Source organism: Sus scrofa, chromosome 1 (genome assembly GCF_054392235.1).
Source record: "Sus scrofa isolate SSC_HxYL_T2T_F1_AM1 chromosome 1, Sscrofa_HxYL_maternal_Yorkshire_Landrace_v2.0, whole genome shotgun sequence".
NCBI classification, from domain to species: Eukaryota; Metazoa; Chordata; class Mammalia; order Artiodactyla; family Suidae; genus Sus; species Sus scrofa.
In genome coordinates, this window is record NC_139383.1 from 31,153,037 (window position 1) to 31,179,453 (window position 26,417).

The window sequence follows — 26,417 nt, forward strand, 5'->3', positions numbered from 1 at the left end:
CTTTTCTCCTCCCATCCATCTCTCTCTAGTTTCCTCTGCTCAACATGAGCACAGGGCAGATCAGCAGCACAACTGAATAAGCAGATCTAAAGAGGCAATCAAGAGTCAGGTAGCAGTGTACAACAAGTTTTATTTACACCCTCAGAGAGAGCAAGCTGCTCTGGGGTAGTGACTGGTGCTGGCTGCAACTGGGTCCTTCCTTATATCTCTACATTGCAGACATGTTTGAGGACCCCCATTCTCTTGTCCCCATGCCTGCTAATTTACTGTCCCAACCCCCCTGTGCCGTGCATGTGAGTAAGGGCTGAGTGTTGTTTTGATCTCTGTATGGGGGGCACCTTTTGATCCTCTGATTGGTTCTGGGCAAGGATCCCTTATTTGCGTGGGGAACAGGTTATAGAATGGCAGGTGAGGAGTGGGTGACATTCCCTCTCTAGCTGGGAGTGAGCAGCCCAAGCTGGTCAAGATGGGGGAAGGAGCATTACAATGAGACATGGCCAGAGCTTTTGGGTTTAATCTCCTTGAAATGGACTTGGAGCTTGTGACCACCCCCCACATGAATTCATGAGACTGGCTATCTGACTTTGCTCAGAATACTTAAGCTGTGGTCTGCACCTACAAAAGGACAGTAAAATGGTAAAATTTGATGATTTGTCTAATATATTAGAAAGGCTACTGGAGTTCCCGCCACAGTGCAGCGGAAACGAATCCGACTAGGAACCATGAGGTTGCGGGTTCGATCCCTGGCCTCACTCAGTGGGTTAAGGGTCCAGCGTTGCCTTGAGCTGTGGTGTAGGTCACAGTCATGGCTCAGATCCCACGTTGCTGTGGCTGGCAGCTGTTGCTCCAATTAGACCCCTAACCTGGGAACCTCCATGTGCCCTGGGTGTGGCCCTAAAAAAGAAAAAAAAAAAAAAAGAAAGAAAGGAAAAAAAAAGGCTACTAAAAAAAAGAGAAGTATATTGAAATAAATGTGAGAAGTGCTTTTTTTTTTAGGGCTGCACCTGCGCCCACAGCAATGCCAGATCCTTAAGCCACTGAGTGAGGCTGGGGATTGAACCCACATCCGCATGGATTCCAGTGAAGTTTGTAACCCACTGAGCCACAACAGGAACACCTAAGAAGAGCTTATTGGAATCCAGAAGTTTTATGATATTCAGCAGATTTCTTAAACCCTGATTTTTTTTTCCTTTTTGTCTTTTAAAGGAGAGGAAATATTTTTATTCTGCTATGTCCATGAAAAAAATAATAAATAGTCAATCTACGGAAGAAATAGAGGATTTCATTGGCACCAACATGAGGATTATAGTTCGGGAAGCATCTTTCAGAAAGTGCAGTCATATATATTTTTGAAACAAAGGAACATACATCAAAATGATACACTGACATGTTATATAAAGTTCACCAAAGATACATAGTCTGGATAAGCACATACTAAATGAGCCACAGGTCACCATGACCCCTTACACAGTTAGGAAAAGATTACCTTCTAAGGAGTTACATTGTTGGCATCAGAAAAAGGAAAAAAAAAAAAAAAACTTTACATTCGATCAGGCATTCCTGCCTTGAAGAGGTCTGGTTAACGTATAAAGTAGATACACATTGCACCTTAAGATTAGCCCAATATGGGCAGGGAATATGCTATGCTTAAATTTTCTTGCCTGACCTCAAAAGACTAATTTTATTCCAATAATAGCTTGCAAAACAGGATAAGAAAAAAGTTACTGTACCGAAACCATAGGAGTCGAAATAAATTTATTGTACTTAGTATACTGAAGAATTGTAGATAAACTGATATTATACAGGCTAGGGTGCTTTTAATCATCTGTAAAATCAGATAAAGATAAGACAGCTTCTCACAAGAACAGTGTAATCAGAAACAATACACTATTTCCAGAAAGGTTTACCAATTCAAAGTATTTGTGTGACAATCAGGATTGATGTCCTAATAGATAACGCTGATTTACATCAAGCTAGACATTTTTAAAATATAGCAAGAATGGTTAGATATATATTCACTCCTGCCCCAAAGACATAATAAAGATATAATAAGATTTTAAAATCTCAATGTCTAATTGAAACGAGATTAAAGCTAGAATAAGATATAAGACATTTATTTACAGAGTTCCACACATGGCACAATGGAAACAAATCTGACTGGGAACCATGAGGTTGCGGGTTGGATCCCTGGCCTCGATCAGTGGGTTAAGGATCCGATCTGGCATTGCTGTGAGCCGTGCTGTAGGTCACGGACGCGGCTTGGATCCGGTGTTCCTGTGGCTGTGGTGTAGGCCAGCAGCTACAGCTCTAATTAGACCCCTAGCCAATGAACCTCCATATGCTGCTGGTGCGGCCCTAAAAGGACAAAAGACCAAAAAAAAAAAGTTAATTAATTAACGTTGTTCATGGACATAACAGCACCCACTTAGTACCAAGAAAAATTCTCTGAAATAATTGGCTTGGTTTACCCACTGTGAATTGTGTGACCAATTCATTTCTCTTTATTGCCTTGGAACCAAGTTTGTGGTTCATGGCAAAGCGCATTTTGCAGTCTGCCTTGACTTCACATTACTTCCTTCCTTTCAATTTTCTTTCCTCTTTTGAATACATTTTTAAGGTATGATTTCATGTATATTCTTAAAATCCTCTGTAAATTATTTGTAGAACAATGTACAATAAATGAATACGAAATAAATTAATTTTAAAATAAAGTACATAATAAATAACAATCTTAAAATCCTTGCCTTAAACGTTTGGTAATGGGTAAAATTTCTGAATATAATTTTATGAGCAGACTTACTTATCCGGAAGAAGCTCCCTGAATAAATGAACGTTATTTATGTTTCTAGTTATCTTTCCTGTGGTAAATAATTGAATTTATCTCATAGTAAATAAAACTCTCTCTTAATTGATTTTTACCTGACTCTGAAATCACATTTTTACACTTGCAAATTTAAACACTTTGACAGTAGAGACACTTCCTTTGCCCTTGCTGAGCAAGGAGCTACCACCCCACTAAGTATCTCAGGGTTGTATTCACATTTTACAGGAAGGAAGAGAAGATAGAGGCAAGGATTGAACTAAGATAAAGCAATTAAAGGGAGGGTTTAGAATAACAAATATATCCTAGGTCCTTTACATGTATTTCCTTAATTTTCTCATAAATCCCAACAGGGGCAGGTTATTAACCAGAGAGATACAGTGAAGTTCAGAGAAAACTAATTTGCTCAAGATCACAGTGTTAAAAGGCAGAGTCAGTACTGTGATCCAGGCATTTCTGGCTACAAGGCCATCCTGTTCCCATTACAAATGGGTTTTAATGTTATAGTTGCCAAAGAACTGTGAACTTCAATTTAACATTTAGATCAAGGTTGAGCCATAATTTGGTTATTTTACATTAAAAAGTTTTGTACTTTTATGATCAATTCCTCCTCATTATCTGTCCAGCATGAGTCTATTTACAGTTTCCCAAAATAAAACCAGAACCTACTCAGAAAATAAATTTATTGTTGAGGAATCCTCTCTCAAGACTTTGCCAGTGACAATTAGTTTAATGGCTTTTCTAAACCAAGGATAAAAGAAAGCATAAATCAAAGGATTCATAGCTGAGTTATAATAAGCAATCCAAACCAATATTTCATAAATATATGTGGGAGTGATGAAACCTAGATAGGCATCAATTATTGAATCCAGGAAGTATGGCAACCAGGAAATCAGAAATGCTACCACTGCAATGCCCAGAGTTTTTGCGGCTTTTCTCTCCCTCTTGGCCACCCTGTCTCTGTAGCTGTCTGAGGATCTCTCAGTCTCCTTGCTCATACTTTCGATTTTTCTAGCCTGATGTTTAGCGATGAGGAAAATCTTAGAGTAAAGTATTATCATCACAAGGGTGGGGATGAAAAATAATAGAAAATTGACCAATACCCAGCTTTGATTCACTGTAAATTGACAGCCTCCCACACAGGACAGAGCACTTACGAGATCCTCTAGCCCAGCTGCATTTGTACCTGTGCCAAAAAGGGAAAAACTATAAATCATCGAAAAAAGCCAGGCGAAGGCAATACACATGCCAGAAACAGATGAGGTGAATCTGGTTGGATAGATCAGGGGGTCAGTGACTGCAGCATACCTGTCCAGAGAGATAAAACACAAGTGGTAGATGGAAGCGTAACAGAATGACGCATCAAAACAAGAGTGAAGCTGGCAGTACCTCTGCCCAAAGTACCAGCAGCTCTCCACTGTCCTCACTGTGCTGAAGGGCATCACCGTCACTCCAACCAAGAAGTCCGCACAGGCCAGGGATGCGGTCAGAAAATTGGCTGGAGAATGCAGCTGCTTGAAGTGGAGAATTGCAATCATCACCAAGAGGTTTCCGCATACAGTCAACACCACTCCAAAGCCGAACAGTGTGTACAGGATCAGGCGGGGGCCTGGTGAGTAGGGACTTTTGACACAAGATCCATTCAGGTTCTCATAGCAGAGCTGCACTGCCTCGGGAGGGGGCGAATCACTGCTCATGATTCTGTTTTGATACCTGGAAAAACTGCCACCATCCATGGCCCAGGATGTCATTTCACGTTTCAAAGTACTTTAAAAAAAAAAAGATAACTACGTTAGTACTTGACAGTACATGCTGTCTCTAGCTCTTTTTTAAGTGCAAAGCCTTATTTTCATGTTTGTAAAGTGATTCATATTCTCATCTTGTAAAATAAGCCACTTCCAAATGACTAAGCCGTTAAATTTCAGTACATAAAATGCTGTTTATTTAAATGTTTAAAAAGTCTTCATTTGCATTACCTAGTATTTCATATCTGAGAAGCACTAATCTTCAAGAAGCTCTTATGTGATGCTTGTTCAAATGCCACATTTTATTAGCATTCTTTTCCTAATTTATCAGAGTGAAGATAACGCCCAAAACACACTCTCCCCTCAGGAAAGTAGCTAAATGATTCTAATACACCAAGCCCTTAAGACTGAATCCCCATGGTGGAAGGTGTGGAAAAAAAGCACATTTTAAATAGTGATTATGTTTATCCTAAAAGTAAGTTTAGGCCCTACTAATTTCCTGATGACATTTGACCTTTTCATGAAATAAAAATGGAAATAGCATCTGTTCTTAAAAACTTTGGTCCAGAATTTGAAAGACATATTTCTTATTCCTAATAACTATAGGAGATTCCATTTTTATTTTTGTAAGAATCACTGATTGATATTCCTGTTTGTCACTAAAACTCTTTCAAAGAAATTCTTAATCCCTTCCAATACTGGTTTGTGTAAAGAGATTAAGTACTAAATTATATACTAAAATTTATAACGTTTCAAGTTTAATTTTAACAATTCTGATTTGGCAAAGTAAGGTGTAGAGTCCAAATACATGAAGGAAGTGTACATACACCCAAAAGGCAGTTCCTGCTAAGATTTTTATTTTAGAGGGTGTGTTGTTCTTTCCATATGGGAACTGTTGAAGAGATATTAGAGAAATACCGTGAATAAAGCATCTTTGGAATATGAATATCCCTATATTAACTCTGGAATATACTGTTGATGATTTTTCTTTTTTTTTTACTGGTTTTTTTTTTTTTTTCAATTTTCTACTGTACAGCAAGGTGACCCAGTCACACATACATGTATACATTCTTTTTTCTCACATTATCATGCTCCATCATAAGTGACTAGGTATAGTTCCCAGTACTATACAGCAGGATCTCATTGCTTATCCATTCCAAAGGCAATAGTTTGCATCTATTAACCCCAAATTCGCAATCCATCTCATTCCCTCCACCTCACCCTTGGCAACCATAAGTCTCTTTTCCATGTCCATGATTTTCTTTTCTGTGGAAAGGTTCATTGATGCCATATATTAGATTTTTCATTTCCTCTTAGGGCTCTGGAACTGATACACAGCTTAGACTTTGAAAAAGATATCTCTGATGAATGACTTCTGGCCATTTTACAAAATAAGCTTTCTGCCTTTGAGGTATAATTTATACTTTAAAAATTCACAGTTTTAAAGTATACAGGTTGATGAATTATGATAAATGTATCCACCCCGTGTAACCACCACTTCAGTCAAGGTATAGGATAGACATGCTTTCCAATACCTCAGCTCAATGTCTGTGAGATTCATCCATTTATGGGGTATATTAAGAGTTTTTTTCCTTGTTATTTGCTAAATAGCAATCTATTTTGTGCATATACCACAATTATTTGACTCACATACCAGTCAATATTCATTTGGACTCGTGTTCACATTGGGGCTGTTATTAAGTGTTGCTATGAACATTCATGTATAATTATTTTATTTCTTTTTGGTCAATACCTAGGTGTAGAATTGCTGGACCATATGGGAAATATATATATTTAACTGTAGCAGTAACTACAAACTGAATTTCTGAAACCAAACTCCCAGCCTAATTCTTAGGAGGCCAAATTACAAAGCAGACAGAATTCTCAAACTCCCAGAGCATCTTTCACTAAAATTCTGGCATTGATTAGGAAGGAAAAGGATTCTCAAAATTAGGATGGTAACATATAGGCAGAATCTGAAGAAACTGGTTACCTCCAATCCCTGCAGTCCTCCAACCATTACCTGAGTTCAGTCTCCCCTTGACTGAAGAAGCTATAAGGTCTCCCCCTGAGGTAGTTGCCTTATGATGCACCACTGACTTTCCTCAGGAACTCCCAGAACACCTTCCTCATCTCTAAACCTATAAGCAGAATCAGAGCCAGCAGAGCCCAAAGAATAAATTACGAAGCGTGACCCGTGAGAACATACAACTCAGAACAAAAGAGTACATGATTTTGCCAATCTATATTGACAGAAGCCCAAGGAATACATGTGAGAATGGATCACAATGGCATGATATCACTGTGGAAGGGGTGGAAGGTGGGATCAGGCTTGATGTATTGATAAGAGCCCACAAAATAGCACATAATGAATCCTTAGGAAAGGGAGAACTGAAGGCTCTTAAAGACATGCTTCAAAACAATATTAAATTATTTTAATAACATTAAGATCCTTTAATCTTTTTAAGATGTTGTCCTCAAAATGTACCAATGCTGCTACAATTTATTTTCAATAGGTAGGAAAAATATACACTAGGGATATGCACATGAAAAATATTCTCATTATAGTAAAACAAGCAAACACAGAGACAAGTCTAAATTCATTACTCAAGTAGAAGACAGATATATGAAATGTAAATGTCCATTTTGGTATGCTAATTTCATCATAAACATTCAAATAATAAGGATAATTTACAAAGTAAAATTCCTACACACACACACACACACACACACACACACACACACTGTCCTTATACATATAGTTAGACTTTGTAAAAGCATATAGAAGTATATACATATATGCAGCCAAATTACATATACCATTTTATAATTTAGATTAGAATTTTTTGGTTTTGTCGTTTCAGGTCAAAAATTACATTGTGGTAATTTATCTATGTCAGTTTATATAGCACTTAGTGCTTTTTAGCAGCTTTGTAACATTCCATTATGTGGTGCAGCACAATTTATTTAACTTAACCCAAATCATCTAGTGGTTTTTTTTTTCCAGTTAATGATTGTTATACACTGGCAGTCCTTGTCATGTTTCTTATTTGCCTGTATCTTTTCTTAGGATTACTTACTAGAAATGGAATGACAGAGTCAACTGACATGTATGTTTAGAATTTTCATCAAAATGCTTAAATTCCCTCAGAAAGGAGAAATTAAATTTTATTTTCTGGAGGTATGTGTGAATGTGCATTACTCTCATGAGAGTGCTCAAATTCCCAAGCTCCCACTAAACGTCAAATATTATTGATCCTTCTAATGCTTGCCAACATGATATATGAAAATTTGCTTACTTTTATTAGTATTCTGATTTTTTATAAATTTTCATTTAATGTATTTATTACCCAATTGTATTCTTTCTCTGTGAAATTGCCTACTCATTTGTCTAATGGGGTGTTTGTCTCTGTCTTAACTATTTTCTAAAAGGTTTTTATATTTTTTAATCTATTCACCCTCTCTTGATCTGATATGCTGCCAAAGTTTTCCAAGTTTGACTCCTTGACCAGCCTTTGCTTTCTGTTGCATTTTAAAATTTTATTTTATTTTCAATTTTAAAACTTTTTATTATACATATTTTCAGATTCATGCAAGAAACACAAAATAATACAGTGAGTCTCAATATGCCCATTACCCAGCTTCATTAATTATCAGCATTTTGCCTGTCTTTTGTGTCTTAAGCACATTTTTTCCCTCTGCAAATATTACGAAGCAAGTGCTAGACATTATATTAAGTCATTCATAAATAGCTTTAAGAAAATACTACTACCACACTGAGCAATATTAACAACAATTCTCTAACATGATCTAGTAACCATTGAATGTACTAAGCAGTCTTGAAATCATCAAAAAATGTGACAACCAAATAGTACATAGTTTTGCTGAGGTGAAAACAAGCAGTAATCAGCCCCAAATGCAAAATAATCTTACCAAAAATGTTAAGTAAAATTATTTTTAAGTCTGTATAACTAATCACACATTTAAATTGAGTGTGTACATCTATATGGATCTTTAGTCATGAGTCCTCCAATGAAAACTTATAAAATTTTTAACATCTGAAAAAATGTTTTGTTTGTGTGAATGGTACAATGCAAAAGATGCTGGATGTATTTTTCCAAAAAGCTATATGCCACTTCACCAATTTCCGAACAATCCATCCTTTCCCCATAACTCACAATACGTTGTTATTCTTGTCATCAACAATGAATAAACTTCGGACAGTGTTTACAGAAAAAAATAACAAAAACTTCCCTCCATCAGGACTGGAAGGTAAAGTAATATACCTCATGGGATGAGAAAAATAATCATAAAAAGATAATCACTGTAGAAATTTACCATCTATCTATGGTAACTCCTACCTTCAAAAAAATCCCCACAAATTATGAACTATGAGTCCATTCCTGAGTCTGAAATTGCCAATGTATATGACTCAGTGACCTCAGATGCTCCTGGAAGACTGTCACCTGAGAAACAACTGTCTGAAAATGGAGGCAAAGTTAAATGAGTTTAAAAAAAAAAAAAAAAGAAGAAGGGGAGAAGAAGACTCTCACAGGGAACTTGGAAGCAGGAAACAGTTGAAATGACAGAAAAGTTCAGCCTGAAAGCAAAACCAGGGAAAAGAAAATAATTAACAACTGACAAAGCAAGGAAGTGTGCAGATTCGAGGAAGTAGAAAACAGCAACTTTGTGTCAAGCATTTTTAGAAGATATACTTCTGTGAAATGCTTAAAGATGTTCACTCATCAAGAGAGTACAAGCTTAAAGGTTATATTACTAAATTGAGGTATCATTTTTCCTTCCCAGTTGGAATGCATCAATTTTATGAAATGCATTGCATGTCATAGTTATTGAGAAATTCCAAATAAGTCAATAAATTCCTGAATTTGAAAATTAGGTCTCTTTAGAAAATAAATTTATAGTTGATGGACTATCTTTTAATACTTGGCCAGTTATAATAAGTTTTATTGCTCTCCTAAACCAATGGTAAAATACAGCATAAATCAAAGGATTTAGAGCAGAGTTATAATAACCAAACCAGCAAAATATCTCATAAACATATGAAGGTGTTATGAATCCCCCAAAAGAATGAAAGAATGAATCAATCATGTACGGTAACCATGAAATCAAAAATGCTACCACTGTGACACCCAAGGTTCTAGCTGCTTTTCTCTCTCGTTTGGCCACTCTGGTTTTGTTTGACCTTGAAAATCCTTTGGCTTTGCTACTAAGGTGTTCAATCTTTTTAGCCTGTTTTCTAGCCACAAGAAAAATATTACTGTACAGGAATATAATAACAAAGCTAGGTATGAAAAACAATAGAAAGTCAATCAAAGTCCAAAATTGATTTACAACAGGCTGACAACCACCTACGCAGCTAAGGGCACCTACTAATTCCTCTATCCCATCTGCATGAACACCTGTGAAGAACACAGCACCACTGTACACAAGGGGCAGGACCCAGGAGATGCTGATGCATAGCCCTGACACAGACACCGTGAACTTGGTGGGATAGACCAGAGGGTCGGTGACAGCAATGTACCTGTCGATGGAGATGAAGCACAGGTGGAAGAGAGACGAGTAACAAAAGGCCACATCACAGCACGTGTGGAAAGTACAGAAGCTTCGCCCAAAGTACCAGCAGCTCTCCACGGACCTGACCATGCTGAAGGGCATCACAGTCACTCCCACCAGAAAGTCAGCGCAGGCCAGAGAGGCGATGAGGAAGTTGGTGGGCGAGTGCAGCTGCTTGAAGTGAAGGATGGCAATCATCACCAGGAGGTTGCCCAGCATGGCCAGCAGAGCCCCACAGCCAAACACTGTGTACAGAACCAGCCGGGAGCCAGGCGAGTAGGGGGCTTTCACGCAGGATCCGTTCACGTTCTCCTAGCAGAGCTGCACAGCTGCAGAAGGTGAGAGGCTGTTCATGCTGCTGCTGTAAAGAGCGCGTTAACCCGTGGACAACACCTGCCCCTTTGTCAATCACACCAGATAGAGCAGTTTGCTATTGCCTGAAGGGAGAGAAAAGATTTCTTTGAACTCATTACCTTTGTCAGAGTTCCCAAATATTATCTCCATGACCTGTTACAAACCATATTCGTTTTAATTTCTGAACGTGTAAAATAACAATAGCTTCAGTTTAAATACCCAGGAGATCTTAGCTATGATTACCGTTATTTTTCTTACACTTTGGAATATAATTGCACATGGTTTTTGAAGTCAACTAAGAACTTCACTTCAAATAAATCGCTTGCACATTTGCTTTAGCCACAAAATACGTCTTGCCTTACAATTTATCCATACTCTGTTGTTTCTTGGCTTACATATGGATATGGGGGAGAGTCCTCTTTGTCCAAGTTAGTGAGACGTGTGCTATTTGCTATTCATTGGTTACCTTTACTACCCACCCTTGCATACTCCCCACCCCCCAAGACTGTCTGAAAAGGTCAGGATACAACTATCCCCAGGAGGCACAGCCAAATCCCATGTCCAAAATCATGTACAGCGGAGTCCCTATAGGACAGGGTGTGAACAGGGAGAAGACAATCTCTAGTTAAAAGTTCTTCTTTGAGGGAGAATAGCATGGAACGCAAGGAAAATGAAAGAACACTCTCACTCATAAACAAAGATGCAAAAACAGTAAACTTTTGCAAACGAACACCCACAGCATATACAAACACATACATTTTGATTAGAGTCCATGCCCAGAACGGACATTTTCTTTAACCATGGACAGCGTATTACTATAATGCACCATTTTAACAGATTAAACTTCTATGACCATCTGATGAAACGCCAAAATGTATTTGACAAATTTCAAATTTGAATCATTACTGAAAGCAAAAGCTCTTAACTAACTAAAAAGGTAAGTGATTGTTTATACCTGTAAAGGTCTCTACACAAAGGGCCTACCTCATATGATATCCTCAACAGTGAAAGTGGAGAGAATTCTCCTTAAGACGAGGAAAAAGGCAGAGATGCTTCAAAGCATTAGAAGATTTATGGGGTGTAAGTCATCTTAAGACATCCGTAAATTCAGCTGTATACCAGTCAATCATGTATACAATACTGATATTCGCTTATTCATTAAGCATCTATTTCTGTCAGGGTCTTTAAGATATGGGTAAACAAGAAATATTGCCTGCCCCTAAGGGGGTCTTCATGTTATATGAGAGACAGACATAAGACAGCAATAGCAGCAATGGGCTTCAAGCTAAAATTAACACACATGAAAAGTATAAAGTAATAAGAATAAAGAAAAATTATGCTCCCTGGCTTTAAACCATACTACAAAGCTATAGTGATCAAAACAGTACAGTATGACCCAAAAACAGAGAGCCCAGAAATAAACCCCCACACTTATGGTCAATCCATCTGTGACAAAAGCAGCAATCTATGACCCAAATGTGGGAGAAACAGTCTCTGCAATAAGTGGTGTTGGGAACACTGCTTCTCAGAGCAAGGGGTCCTTCAGCTGTGCTGGTGCCACACAGGACCATGGAAGGTTGGGTGGGGATTTCTAGGACCTATCATGACTCAATGCTGCCCTCAGAGACTCAGGAATCTTTTCCCGTCCCTGCACTGTGGCAGAGCTGTGAGATGCGCTGTGAGGCTGTCCCACACTACATGCTGTGACAGCCTATGTGTCCATTTCTGCACTGTGGCCTTCATATTCAGTGCGTTCTGCCCAGGAAAGGGAGAATGACTTCCCTCTACACCTGGGCCTTCTCCCTTCAAACATACTTGACTAAATTCATTTTGTCACTGCTACCACAAATGGCCATGAACTTGGTGGCTTGAAGCAACAGAAGGGTATTCCCTCATAGTTCTGGAGGCCAAAGTATGGAATCCAAAATCAAAGTATTACTAGGGCCCTACTCCCTTTGGTGGGTCTAGGGGGAACCCCAGCCTCTTTGACCTTCTCCGGGCTGTCGGTGTTCTTTGGCTTGTGGTCGCATCATTCCAACCTCTGCTTCTGGGGCCACATTGCCTTTTTTCTCTGTGTGTAGTTGCCTTGTGCCTCTTTCTTGTAAGAACATGCACAGTGCTGGCATTTAGTACCCACCTGGATAATCCAGGATAGTTTCTTCATTCTAAGATTCTTAATCACATCCACCAATATTTCCTTTTTTCAAGTAAGATTAGCATTTATAGGTTCTAGGGTTTAGGATGTAGATCTCTTTGGAGAGCCCCTGTCCAACCCATACCATATGCAGGGAGAGATGGGATACGCTTGCCTAGAGACCTTCACTATTTTCTCACTTATTTTTATTCTCCAATTATTTGTCCTACTCTTACTCTGGGATGCAGGGAAGTTTTCCTATTGCCCAGAACTCCCCCAAAGCTATTGAATATCGGCTCTTCCTGTCCTAACAAGGCCTGGCCTTTTGAGTCTCAAGCATTAGAAAAATAATCCTAATTCTTCCTCATTTCAACTTAAGTAATTAGAATAGGATAGATGTTCTAAAGTGTTTTTTCAAGTTCATCTTATCTGCAGCTTCATTTTTATTTGTAGTTAATAAAATAGAAATTTTAAATTTGTAGTTAATCTGTCGATCTTTCCATGAGAATCTATGAAAATAGTCTCCAGTATTTTCTTCTAAATTGTTATGGTTTTGTATTTTACAATCTACCCTGAAGCAATGTGTGTCTGTGTGTGTGTGTGTGTGTGTGTGTGTGTGTACGCGTAGAGAAAGAGGAGGGAGCAGGAATCTAACAATTTCTTTTTCCAAATAGACAGCTAAATGTCCAAACACAATTTCTTGAACATATCATCTTCTGCTATAAGCTCGTGACATCATAAGTTGCATTATGATCAGCAGTGTCTGCGACATATCATGACAGTCAAGTAACTATTTCCCCATTGTGTGTTTAAGTGGTGAAGTGACATGCCCCATGGAAGTAATCATGCTGGAAAGAAAATTATTGTGGTTAATATACTATTTTGTCATGGTCGTTACTACACTAGGAGAATGTCCCCTAAATGCCAATTTTCGGCTTATGCAAGATCTGAAAATAAGGCCTGATTCCTTATTGTTGAAGGACTATTGGTGACCAAGAAGGACTAAACTCCTTGCTATGGAATAGAAGCAGTGGAAGCCGAGGAGATTTAAGAAAACAGAGCCCCAGCCAAAGACACGGAAATGAAAGTTGAGAAAACAAGAATCTAGGGAACGACCCAAAGCACATGACATTAACAGAAAGTGGGAAGAAGAAACTGTGCATCGAAAATAACACGGAGGTGAGTGTGAACCTTGAAAATGCCCCCAAAAAAAAAAAAAAAAAAAATTACCCACAGAAGGCTGGGAAATAGAAAACTGAAAAATCCTAACAGTAAGGACATAGAACCTTGTTTCACTGCTTTTGTAAACATGTTTGTAGCTGATGCTTGAGGAAGCTCACTGTAAACAATGTTTGTACTATTGAACCTGGGGAACACCTGTCTCCAAATTGGATATCATACTCCATGCTGTATTCCACGCCATAAGAAACAGAAACTGCCCCACACAGCACAATTTCTTCATTTAAATGTAGGTCTTGTCCTGAAAACAAATTTCTGCTGAGAAACTGTCCTTTAATTCTTGGCCAGTTATATGAAGTTATAATTCTGTCCTAACCAAGGGTAAACTAAAACAGAGAATTTAGAGCTGAGTTTTTAAACCCAGTCCAACAAGTTTGTTGTCAATTTGAATAATTAGTGTGTTTATATGTAATATGATTGTTGATCTATTTAGGTTTAAATTGACCGTATTACTGTTTTTTCTATTTATCATGTTTTTTCTTTGTTCGTTTTAGCCTTCTTGACTGATTGTAATTAGATTTTTTAAATGATTCAATTATTCCCTCCTATACCATTACAAATTGATCACTTTTAGTATTCTGTTGGCAGGTCCCCTAGAATTTTACTTTGTAGCCCTGATTAATTAAATTCTTCAATAAATTAATGATTTTACCAATTCTATGCAATGCAAAAAATTGCTAGGGGTCACAATTAAATGCTTAAATTCCCTTATCTCTCTCTCTCTCTTTTTTTTTTTTATTTTCCCACTGTACAGCAAGGGGGTCAGGTTATCTTTACATGTATACATTACAATTACATTTTTCCCCCACCCTTTCTTCTGTTGCAACATGAGTATCTAGACAAAATTCTCAATGCTATTCAGCAGGATCTCCTTGTAAATCTATTCTAAGCTGTGTCTGATAAGCCCAATCTCCCTTATCTCTCTTTTGATACTGTTGTCATTTTTTTAAATCTTGCATTTATAAGCTTCAAAATACATTTATTTTTATTTTGGCATTCATTTATTTTTTTCTCGTATTTATACTTTGTGATATCCTTCCTTACCTCCTACATTACAGTGTTCAGTCTGGAAGTGGTTTGCTTCTCCACAGAGTACTCGCTTTCCTTCCTTTGTATGCTCATGTGCTGGCAGTGAAGACTCTCAAAAATATTTTTAGTTTATTTTGCCTTTAATTTTGAGTGGTATATTTTCTGACTCCAGAAGGTTGTCAGTTATTTTATATGAACACATTAGCGGTATTCTTCCAATGTATTTAAGCTCCCCTCATGTCTGTTGAAAATTCGGATCAGCATCTTATTTTTCCTCCTTTGCAGGTCATGTGTTTTCTTTCTATGACTGCTTTTAAATGTTTTACTTGTCTTTTGTTTTCCGCATGTACACTGAGTGTGTGTTTCTTTGTGCACTTGAAAGGAACTCTCCTTTGTTTTGGTAGAATTTCTTAAAACCGACTTGATATCTTAAATAAATTTTGGAAAATTGTCAGCCGAAGTATCTTTAAATATTGTTGCTGATTTATTCACTCTACCCTATATTTTTGGAATTTACATTGTACTAATTTTAGATCTTTACATCCCATATGACTCATGCTCTTTATGTATTTTCCAAACTATGTATTCCTAGATCTTTACTCTGTATATGTTCTACTTACCTACTTTTTACTTACCTGCTTTTTTCAAGAATCCTTTCTTTTGCAGCCTTTAGCAACTGTTAATATGCTGTTAGACTGCAATTAAGTGCTTGATTATTTTAATGTTATATATTTCAATCCCAGAATTTTCATTTTATTTAAATAATTCCAGTTTCCGATGAGATTTTTAACTTTCTCTTTTATTTTGTTGAAAATAGTAGAAACAAAATTTTTTTTAAATCCACATGCAGTATTTCCAGTATCTATATTACCTGTGCATTATTTGGGGAAATTTTTATTGAGTTATTTAGATCCTATAACATGAAATCCTGGTAAGTTTTATGTTTTATTAGATGTTAGTACTCAGTTCTATGTCATAGGACATAAAATTATAGATGATGTTTTCTTCCAAACAGGATTTAGTTTTCTTCTGCCAAGCAGAGTAAAAGCAGATCAGGAAATGTGATAGGTCCAGTTCAGATTTCAGACTTGGGAAGCCTGGTCCCATTTCTGATTTTCCTTCCTCTATGGGGATCAACCGTAATCCTGAGCTGTATATCTCAATCTTTCCTCCTTGGAAAACCACGACCTCTAATATTTGCCTTGCCAGGTCTGCCAGGCTGTCAAAGCTCTGGTTAGTTTCTTAGCAATTACTTTCTTCTTTGCTTCTCACACTCTAGCCACAGAGAAGTCTAGAACTCAGAAAAAAATCTCAAGTACAAACACAACACGGTGTGCTGGGCCCACTTTCCTGCTAGTCTCATTTCTTCTGGCTCTTGACCCCTCACACACTGGCTTCCTTGGTCCCTAAATTGCACTTTTCCCCAACATCAACCTGAGGCTATTGATGCCTTTAGGCCACCACTTTCTGCTAGCTTCTATGTCTCACAGCAGGAACCGATGTTGCAAATACAAAGATCTCTGGAAAGGACCCATCTCACCTCAATGTCTTTCCTTTCTCTCTGTAATCTCGTTCTAGCCATTCCAAAGTGTCTTGCCTGCTCTCCAATGCTGCAGTTGTTCTATGTGTTCCTCTGAGGTCTTATAATTGTTCTGGTTGGGAGAAATGGTTTGATATAAGCTGTTTCATCATGGTCAACATCCAAAGATGTCCCCTTTGCCTCTCACAATATTTTAAATTTTGTTTTAATTGTATTGTTTTGTCATTATTTAGTTCATAATATTCTCTGTTTTTCACTTTAATTCCTTTCTTGTCCATGGGATGTTGTGTTGAGGCATATTGTGTGCAGCCTCAGATTCAGTCTCACCCTTGACCACTTATTCTGCCTAAGCCACCACTAAGGCCACCAGATGCCTTAGTGCCCTGGGGTCCTACTGCCTGAGGTAGATGCCAAGCGTCTCTAGCATCTCCCATCATTTCCAAACTCAAGGTGGGAACTCACTCTCTCAAAGCCTACTGAAGTGGACAAATGAAGATAATTTGAGGGTTTTAGGAGTAGACATTCCGTGGCTTGGATTTTGACCTGGGGAGACAGTAGCCAAGGGCAGCCAGCCCATAGGTCCTATTTTTGTGTAGCTCAGTAGACTCCCATATAACCAAGGTCTGGATTCCTTGTGACTTGGGAACCAGAGACCAGTATTTTGGGGATCTAAAACATCCTTTTTTAGGGCCTGATCTGAAGCATGTGGAAGTTCCCAGGCTTGGGATCTAATCCAAGCTATAGCTGCTGGCCTACATCACAGCCTCAGCCATGTCTGTGACCTACACCACAGCTCATGGCAATGCTGGATCCTTAACCCACTGAGCGAGGCCAAGGACCAGACCCACATCCTCATGGGCACTAGTCAGGTACGTACCCTGATGAGCCACAACGGGAACTCCAATCTACACTTTTTAATACGAGGATTTTTGCAGTAAAAGCATCGCATTTTTTTTACCGTAAAACATGCTGGGGAAGTAAACACACCCTACAGTTGGGTTTATTTAAGTCAGAAAACTTCTGAGAAAAAATGGGGATGTGAGTTACACATTCTTTTCAAGTGAGAAAAACTGGTGCAGAAATGACCACTACTAGTGATAACTGATCATTCTTTCCTATGCAGGTTTCCTGCCAACTAACGGTCATTATGCCAGTCTTTTTATGGTAAAATTTCTCCACAATTTTCTACCTCTGTGTAATGTCTGTAGCAAATTCTTGATCCAAGGCACACTTACTGGTCCCACAATATTACCTGTGAACATTTAAAGATCCTGCCCAGCCACTAAGCAGGAGAGGCTTACCTGCTAATCCAGAAGCTCCAGGAAGGTACAGGGAGATATAGTCCCAGGAGAACAGCAAATAAACAGACTTTTAGGTAATGTCATCAAGCCTGGACTGTCTGTTAGGGACTGAATCATGCCCCCCCCCAAAAAAAATTCATATTTTAAAATTATATCTCCTAGCAGTTGGTACTAAAGCTGTATTTGGACACAAGAGCTTAAAAAAAAAAAAAAAAGCTACCTAAGTTAAAGTGAACTTTGAAGGGTGAGCCCTAATGCAATATGACTGCTCTTCCTAGAAGAGGCGATTAGGACATAGATTCCCATATAGCAAAGACCATGTAGTGACACAGAGAGGAGACAGCCATCTGGAATCCAAGGAGAAAGGTCCTCAGAAGAAACCAACCCTGCTGATGCCTTGACCTTGCAATTCTAACCTCTAAAATTAGGAGAAAATAATTTCTGTTGATTAAGCCACCCACTCTGTGACACTTTGTTATGACAGTCCTAGTGAAATACTGTAGGGTCACAAAAGGCTGAGAAAGAACAGCCATTCAAAGACAAATGAGAGTCGAGTGTAAATAAGAAAATGATTACAGATTTCACAGCCAAAAGCAAGATTCGGAATTCAATGAAACTGGAGGAAACAAGGGCATGTGGTCAGGATGTGTACAGAGCATTGAGACAGGTGACAAAGGTAAACCACTTTATTATTTGTTTATTTAGTGCAGTAAATGTCTTTACAATGTATATGCTTTCCACTATCTTATGATGAAAGGACTTTTACGTGACATTGTTCCTGGATAATTTGAAAAAATAATATGTTCCCCCAATTTGAAAGGCTTTATTCATTTCTTATATCTCATTTCATTATAAATTTATAATGTTGAACATATCCTCGAATCTCTCAACTTAGTGCTCATATTTATTCTGAAAATAAACTCATGGTTGATGAACTATTCTGAAAAAGACCCCCACTTAAAATAACTTTTATGGCTTTCCTAAACCATGGGTAAAATGAAGCATAGATCAAGGGGTTTATGGCTGAGTTATAATAAGCACACCAACAGCAGATCTCATAAATATAGGCAGGCGTTATGAAGCCCATGTAAGCATCAATTAATGTATCAATTGTATATGGCAACCATGAAATCATAAACGCCATGACTGTAATACCCAGGGTTTTGGCTGCTTTTCTCTCTCGCTTGGCCACTCTGGCTTTGTAACTCTCAGATTCTGCTCTGCGGCCAGTATGTTCAATTTTTATAGCTTGTTGTTTAGCTACAAGGAAGATCTTACTGTAAAGAGTTATCATGACGAGGGTAGGTATGAAGAATAACAGAAAATCTATCAAAACCCAGTCTTGATTTACAACAATCTGACAACCACCTACACAGTTGAGAGCACTTACAAATTCCTCCACCCCATCGTCACTGACTCCTGTGTAGAACACAGCACCGCTGTAGACAAGGGGCAGGACCCAGGAGATGCTGATGCATAGCCCTGACACAGACGCCGTGAACTTGGTGGGATAGACCAGAGGGTCGGTGACAGCCACGTACCTGTCGATGGAGATGAAGCACAGGTGGAAGAGGGAAGAGTAGCAAAACGCTGCATCACAGCAGCTGTGAAGGGCACAAAAAGTGGCTCCAAAGTACCAGCAGCTCTCCACGGACCTGACCATGCTGAAGGGCATCACAGTCACTCCCACCAGAAAGTCAGTGCAGGCCAGAGAGGCGATGAGGAAATTGGCTGGAGAATGCAGCTGCTTGAAGTGAAGAACTGAAGTCATGACCAAGACGTTTCCAAATACGGCCAATAAAGACCCAAAGCCAAGCACTAGGTACAGGATCACGCGCGATCCAGATGAGTAGGGAGTTTTAAGACAAGATCTAGTCACATTCTCGAAGCAAAGCTGCACAACATCAGCTTGGGAAAGATTGCTGCTGGTCATGGTGCTGCACTTTGATGCTTGCTGTGTTGCTGCCCTTCAGAAAAATGGGTTTCCATTCTGAAACTTCAAAAAGTCAAGCAAAATGGCATACTTGAGTCCTACTTTTAAAAATTGCCTCCCAGTACATCCATTTCCCCTTTTATCATGAGGAGAGATGAAAAGAGTTTTTAAAACTCAGAAATGTATTCTTTCTGGGTTTATACAATTATTTCCATAGCCATGACTGAATCTGATAGATCGTTAACTCTAAGCAAATCTGCTATGACTTTGCATCAGCCCAGAAATCACCTTATCTGAATAATTCAAGAAATTTAATTTAAATACCTGGCCCCTTACACCTCTGGATTTCTTCTGTCTAAAGGATAATCACAAATCATAATTATGAACTTGAGAAGGCACTTCTTCAAAGACTTCTACCTTCACTTTATCTCAGAAGCTAACACCTAGATGCTTTAGGAAGCCAGCCAATAAACGGTGCCCATTATAAATTCCTCACAAGCATTCCCTATAGTGTAAGGTGTGACTCCTGAAAGGGACTTACTTCTGATAATGATAATTCCGAAGTTCTTCTACACAATATATTTCTCTGAGCTCTGTTACTTTGTAGAAACACTTAGAATTTTCACAACCAAGAGATTGCTTAAGTTCCACTGTCCTGAACTAGTCTCATTCAGTATTTCATGGTAATATTACCTCTTCCCCACTTACAAGACTGGCTGCATGATTTTCAGGGTCCAGGGAGAAATAAAGTTGTGGAGATCTTAGTTCAAAAATGGAAAAAATGGCCCTTGAGTATCAAGCTTTGTTCTTTCTCTGTAGTCTCTCTCCATCTGCAGTGGTGTTTGAGTTTGCTGTGTGATGCCTCACTCCCTTGGGCATGGAGATATTAGCAGGGGAACTGGAGACCCTGCCCTGTGACTCAGTGGCCCACCCACGGCCAGGCTCCCCCTCCCACCAATCGCTGAAACAATATTCCATGTTCAGGTGGGGCCGAGGAGGATGAGCCAGGCTCTGCCCTACTCTTGGTTCTGCCCACTCAAGTAAAGGCAGATAGGCAATCCCCTGAGATCACAGCCTCCACACTGGGACCCATCAGGTCTGAACTGGAGGTGAGTGAGAGGCTTGAACCTGCTGAGTCCATGGCTTATGCTGTAGCCCTACAGCTGTGGGATGATGGCTGCCAGGCTTGTGCCAAGACTGCTGAGTGTGCACCTGACTTCAACCCTCCCTGACTCACATCCAGTGCTTGGACAGAGTGAGGAAGGATGGCAGTGTAGCAGGTCAGGGTGAGGAAGGGGATGTTGGACTGAACCCAAACTGCCAATGGGTGGGGGGCAGGCCAGCTGAGACCCCATCACAGGGAGAATGTGGAGTCATATAAGACAGTCCCAGGTCATGTGATTCCAGATTCCAAGCCTCCTGATCACGTTCCATGTCCCTTCACAATTCACACACAAAACACAAATTCAAAGATAGAATTACTTAGAATTCCACAACTACAACTACAGGCATCAAGGCCCAATAGCAGGATTCTTTGCCTCTGGACTAGTCCCAAGTCCATGGGAGGCCCTGCTTAGTTCACTTCAGAGGTTAGGTTATCTCTTCACAACAGCAAGAAAATGATGAAGCAAAGAAACTCAAGTGGAGGCAACTGTAACACTGCCTGATGGGTGAGTGTGGGAGCTGAGGGCCATCCATTCCAACAGTACCAGCCTTTCCTGATGCACGGTTTTGCCCTTGCAATAGTAACAGAAATTCAGAGAATTAGAGAGGCAGATTAAACACTAAAAGCCCCATTAAAGCATTTCAGGTCTGAGGGAACTAGCCACCTTTGATGCTTTAAAGCAAATAGGAAGTGATCCTACAAACTAAATAAGAAGTGATAAAAATTACAATATATTCAGCATTTGAAAACAGAAGTATAATCTACCATTTAAGATAAAGATATTGAATATACCCTGAAATAAAAGTAGAACAGATATTAAAGATGTGCCCTGAAGACAATTATTCAGTTAACCAGCTACCAAATTCATGACAGTGCTGTCATTTCCTCTCTTTCCTTTCTCAAACCTAACTTGATTTCACCCCACCCTGTATTCAGTAACCTTGCCTCACTTTTTTCTGAAAATATGACATTCACAATTTAAAGACTGAAAGGATGTAGAAGTTTAGGGTTGCATAACAGAAAAAAAGTCAAAGATGATTCCCAGGTTTCTAGCTTGCCAATGAGAAAGATACAGTTTTTAAAGAAAGAGAGTACACTGGGGGTGGTGGGAGGGAAGATGATGAGTTAAGATTGGTTGGAGGGACATAAAACTGTAGTTCTTCAATGAGTAGTTAAGCAGATACTTTTTTTTTTTTTTTTTTTTTTGTCTTTGCCATTTTTTGGGCTGCTCCCACAGCATATGGAGGTTCCCAGGCTAGGGGTCAAATCAGAGCTGTAGCCGCTGGCCTACATCAGAGCCACAGCAATGTGGGATCCGAGCCGTGTCTGCAACCTACACCACAGCTCAAGGCAATGCCGGATCCTTAACCCACTGAGCAAGGCCAGGGATCGAACCCGAAACCTCATGGTTCCTAGTCGGATTTGTTAACCATTGAGCCACGACAGGAACTCCAAGCCGATACATTTTTAATTCAGGAAAGAAATTGTGCCAGATATAATCATTTGGGATTCCTTAGTCTACTGACATTTTTGAGGCCGTAGGAGTAAATGTGATTGACAGGTACACACGTGCCATAATGCCTAGGATATATCAGACACTCAATAAGTATTTGTTGACTGGTTTAGAAGGTATACAGTGAAAATAGAAGGAACTGGAGATGCACCAACTCCAAAGTTGTACCTGCAAGGAAATAGTAGACAGAAATATAGATGGAAACAGGAAAAAGTGGTCCCACAGTCCCCCAAGGAATGAAAGAGGTTTACGAATGAGAGTGTACCAATAGTGTCATAGGTTGATGATGGGTGAAGTTAAATAAAAACTGAGAACCCTTTTTCAGCATTCACAACCAGATCGCCGAAGAGCATGATTCCATCTCTTCTGTTGGAGATAGAATCCAGATCGCAGTGGATTGAGAATGAATGGGAATGTGTAGGAAAGCCAAGGAAACCATGGGCAATGACTGGTTTTTTTTTGTTTGTTTGTGTTTTTTGTTTTTTGTTTTTTCTTTTAAGGGGCACACCAGAACTGCATCTGCAACAAACACTACAGCTCTCGGCAATACCGGATCCTTAACCCACTGGGCCAGGCCAGGAGTCAAACCTACATCCTCATGGATACTAGTCATGTTCCCTACCACTGAGCCACAACGACAGGAACTCCCATGATTGGTATTTTAATGTTAACTGTAAAGAGGAAAAGAGACATCTATTGGCTTTCAAGAGACACAGATTCAAAAATGCTGCTACTTATTTTTATCTTGATGTGGTTTATTTGTTTTTTTATTTGGGGGTGCTAAAGAAAAGCTAATGAAGAATATGAGACCACAGAATGAGGTCTGATTGGAAAAGCTTTACTGAGAAGCAGGGAAGCAAAAAAAAAAAAACAGAAATCTAGGCTCTGGGAGATTAGGGTCAAGGGAGTAGACATAGGTGAGTTTTCTTAAAGCCAAAGGGCTATGAACTGCCCTATACTAGGAAAGCAAATTCTCTGAGTGCTACTAATTGGCTAATGGTGTCTGGGTTTGCTTTGGGATCTAGTCCATAACTCTATTTCCTGCTACAAATTATGACAAAAAATAAGTCAGTACACAAGCAAAGAAGTTCGTTCTCATGAAAATTTCAGTGAGAAAACAGGCTTGTTGATTGTGGAAGTACAGAGAAACTACCTGTAACCTTCAGATATGATGAAGAGGGGAAACCTTTAAATCATGATGGAATGTATAGACACTTCCATAACTAGAACCTGTTGTTTCCTTCTGGGAAATAATTTCTTAGCACCTTGATTTGAGTCTCTGCTCTCCAATACTTTTCACTTCACTATCCATGGTAACATAGTGCTATAAACTGAAGGTTTGTGTCCCCTTGAAATTCATATGTAGAAACCTCATCTCCAATGTGATGGTATTTGGAGGTAAGGCCTCTAGGAGTTCATGAGGATGAAGCCCACATGGATGAGATTGGTGCTCTTATGAAAGAAGCCCCAGAAAGAACAAATTCTCATCAGACCTGAATCTGCCAGCATCTTGATCTTGGACTTCCCAGCCTCCAGAATTGTGGGAAATAAATTTCTGTGGTTTATAAGCCAACAAATCAGTGGAAGGTTTTTTTTTTTTTTAATAGCAGCCTGAGCTAAGACACATGTGTACTTCACAATAGAGTAGACTGGAGATGATTTGGGATGTCAACACAGAGGCTCAATGAAAATGATATCTTTGCTTTGTATTAATAATTATTACAATAGATCAAGATGGCCTTAGTGGTCTCCTTAGCTTGACTAAATTTTAAGTAGTCTTCTTCCTGACTCTAGGTCCCCAATCTCCCTTTTCTTAGATCATTTACCTCAGAAAGCTTATAAGTTCTTTCTCTGTTCCTTTGAGATATGAATCTTTTTTTTTTTTGGCTGAATTCACAACATTTGGAAGTTCCTGGGCCAGGGATTGAACTATGACCTATGCCACAACTTCCAGAACACCAGATCCCAGATATTTTTTTTTTTTTCTTTTTAGGGCCAAACCCATGTGGAGGTTCCCAGGCTAGGGGTCAAATCGGAGTTGTAGCTGCTAGCCACAGCCATAGCCACAACAGCTCAGGATCCGAGCCGCATCTGTGAACTATACCATATCTCACCGCAATGCCAGATCCTTAACCTACTAAGTGAGGCGAGGGATCGAACTCGCATCCTCATGGATTCTAGTCAGATTCATTAACTGCTGAGCCATGAAGGGAACTCCAATATCAGATCCTTTTAACTCACTGCACCAGGCTGGGGATCCAACCATCACCTTAGCAGCAACCCCAGCTGCAGAGAAAAATGCAGGATCCTCAACCTGCTGTGCCACAGCAGGAGCTTCCCCTGATATAGATCTTTTACATATAAATCTTTTAAAAAGCCTCTTGCCAGTTTTACATCCCAGGACTGTCTTTCTCAAGTACCTGAGAGCCATCCCTTTGAAATGTAATCATCATGGAAGACAGCATCCCATCTCCCATTTAATACTTAGGGAAGTAGGTGACCAATATTTATCCAGCAGACTCAGGCCAGTATATGGTGCAAACAAAAAATGGATAGGCGTTTCACTACAGACTTGCCCAGCATTGACCTTGGATGAGAATGGAGCAGAACTCTTCTCCATAAGAGGTTCTTGAATTTCAACTGATTGATACTAATTGAGGGACACCAGTAAGTTATCCCAACTGAATAATTTTCTCTTCTTAAAACTTTGTTATTGGCATTTTATCATTTTTATGAATTACTTCTCTGTGAATGCTCCCATTCTCTGTGAATGCTCCCTAAAATTTCTCAAGTGCCTTCATCCATACCAACTCAACAGGGAAAACCCTCTGAGAATGGGATGTTTTATTGTTAACGCTTCCGTTCATCCAATAGTTATTGTTTAGCTGCTCATATAAAGGAGATGGAGTTCCTAGCAGATGGTAGGGAGTAAAGACAGGGCAGGTGAGAGACTCTAGAGAGGATTTTGCCTACCTCATAAATTTAACAAAGATGAGTCATAACAGAAACCTTATATGTTATCTTTAGAATAGTCTATACTGCTTAGCTTTGTATCGTCCTTAGAAACAGATGAAATATTGCCCTTTAACATTAGACACAATTGAGTACTTATCTTTATAACTGGTGTGTGTGTGTGTGTGTGTGTGTGTGTGTGTGTGTGTGTTTGAACAGAATAAAATATAAATGTCAGCTGCTATGTAATACCTGGGAGTGCAGTCTCTGCCTTTTCATTTCTGAGAAATGCTGTTGGTTTTTCTGAACTAATTATAAAATAATCTGGTTTTTTCCAACACTGTGTACAATAGCCAAGTGCCCTTTTGCTTAAAAGGCTTAACTGTATGACTTCAGAGAATCAATCTTATAAAGGCATATTCTGAAACTGTCTCAAATAAAACAGCCTAATAATAAAATTCTTTCTACTGAGATCATTTATAAAATAAGAAACACAAAATACTGATGTGATAGGGGTGTGTTTACTAGCTATTTGATATCCAAAATCTACAGATTTATTTTAAATCATGCTAATTTTACACAAGACCTCAGGGAGACTGATCTATTATCATTTTCATTTTATAGGTAAGCAACAAAGATACACAATGGGTAAGTGACTTAACCAAGGTTAAAACTAGGAAATGGGATTCAAATCTGGGCAGCCTGGCTTTAGTCTCTCTGGACCCTGCTATTATATGTAGGTCTTACAGATGAAAGAAAGTGCACATTTCCAAAAACAACTAGACATTTGCAATTCTCACAGTAAACCTCGGAGATTTCACCTTATATATTCCCAACTGTAGGTAAGGAGATTCGGTATCATCAAAGTTTATGTGTATTAGCACTTTTTCTCACTAAATATAATTTTTTTAAATGACTGGGTTGTACAAACCCTATCAATAGCCTAAAGCTGGATTTTTCCTAAACATTGATAACTAAAAGCTTTCTACTTTGGGAAACCAAATTTTAAAGGAGGAGGTAGATTTTTAATGTAAAAGAATATTTAATAGACAATTATTTGATGGTTGAAAATAAAGAGTTAATCATTTGCTTAAAAATATTTTGGGGGCGCTTCACT

General features: G+C 38.9%; 2 protein-coding genes and 1 pseudogene across 2 annotated transcripts; all 3 read right to left on the reverse strand.

Moving 5' to 3' along the window:
* Positions 1-3,486: 3,486 nt before the first annotated feature.
* LOC100154406 (trace amine-associated receptor 7a-like) lies at positions 3,487-4,539 on the reverse strand. Its single transcript, XM_001926059.5, has one exon. It carries the CDS (start codon positions 4,516-4,518, stop codon positions 3,487-3,489), a length of 1,032 nt encoding a protein of 343 aa, XP_001926094.3. The 5' UTR covers positions 4,519-4,539.
* Positions 4,540-9,459: 4,920 nt separating this feature from the next.
* LOC100155663 (trace amine-associated receptor 6-like) lies at positions 9,460-10,494 on the reverse strand (annotated as a pseudogene).
* Positions 10,495-18,641: 8,147 nt separating this feature from the next.
* LOC100153216 (trace amine-associated receptor 8a-like) lies at positions 18,642-19,670 on the reverse strand. Its single transcript, XM_013988172.3, has one exon. The coding sequence runs from the start codon at positions 19,668-19,670 to the stop codon at positions 18,642-18,644; it is 1,029 nt and encodes a 342-aa protein (XP_013843626.3).
* Positions 19,671-26,417: the final 6,747 nt, after the last annotated feature.

Excerpts from the sequence above, each read along its gene's own strand:
- LOC100154406 (XM_001926059.5), bottom strand. The coding sequence starts at position 4,518 with ATGAGCAGTGATTCGCCCCCTCCCGAGGCAGTGCAGCTCTGCTATGAG.
- LOC100153216 (XM_013988172.3), bottom strand. The coding sequence starts at position 19,670 with ATGACCAGCAGCAATCTTTCCCAAGCTGATGTTGTGCAGCTTTGCTTC.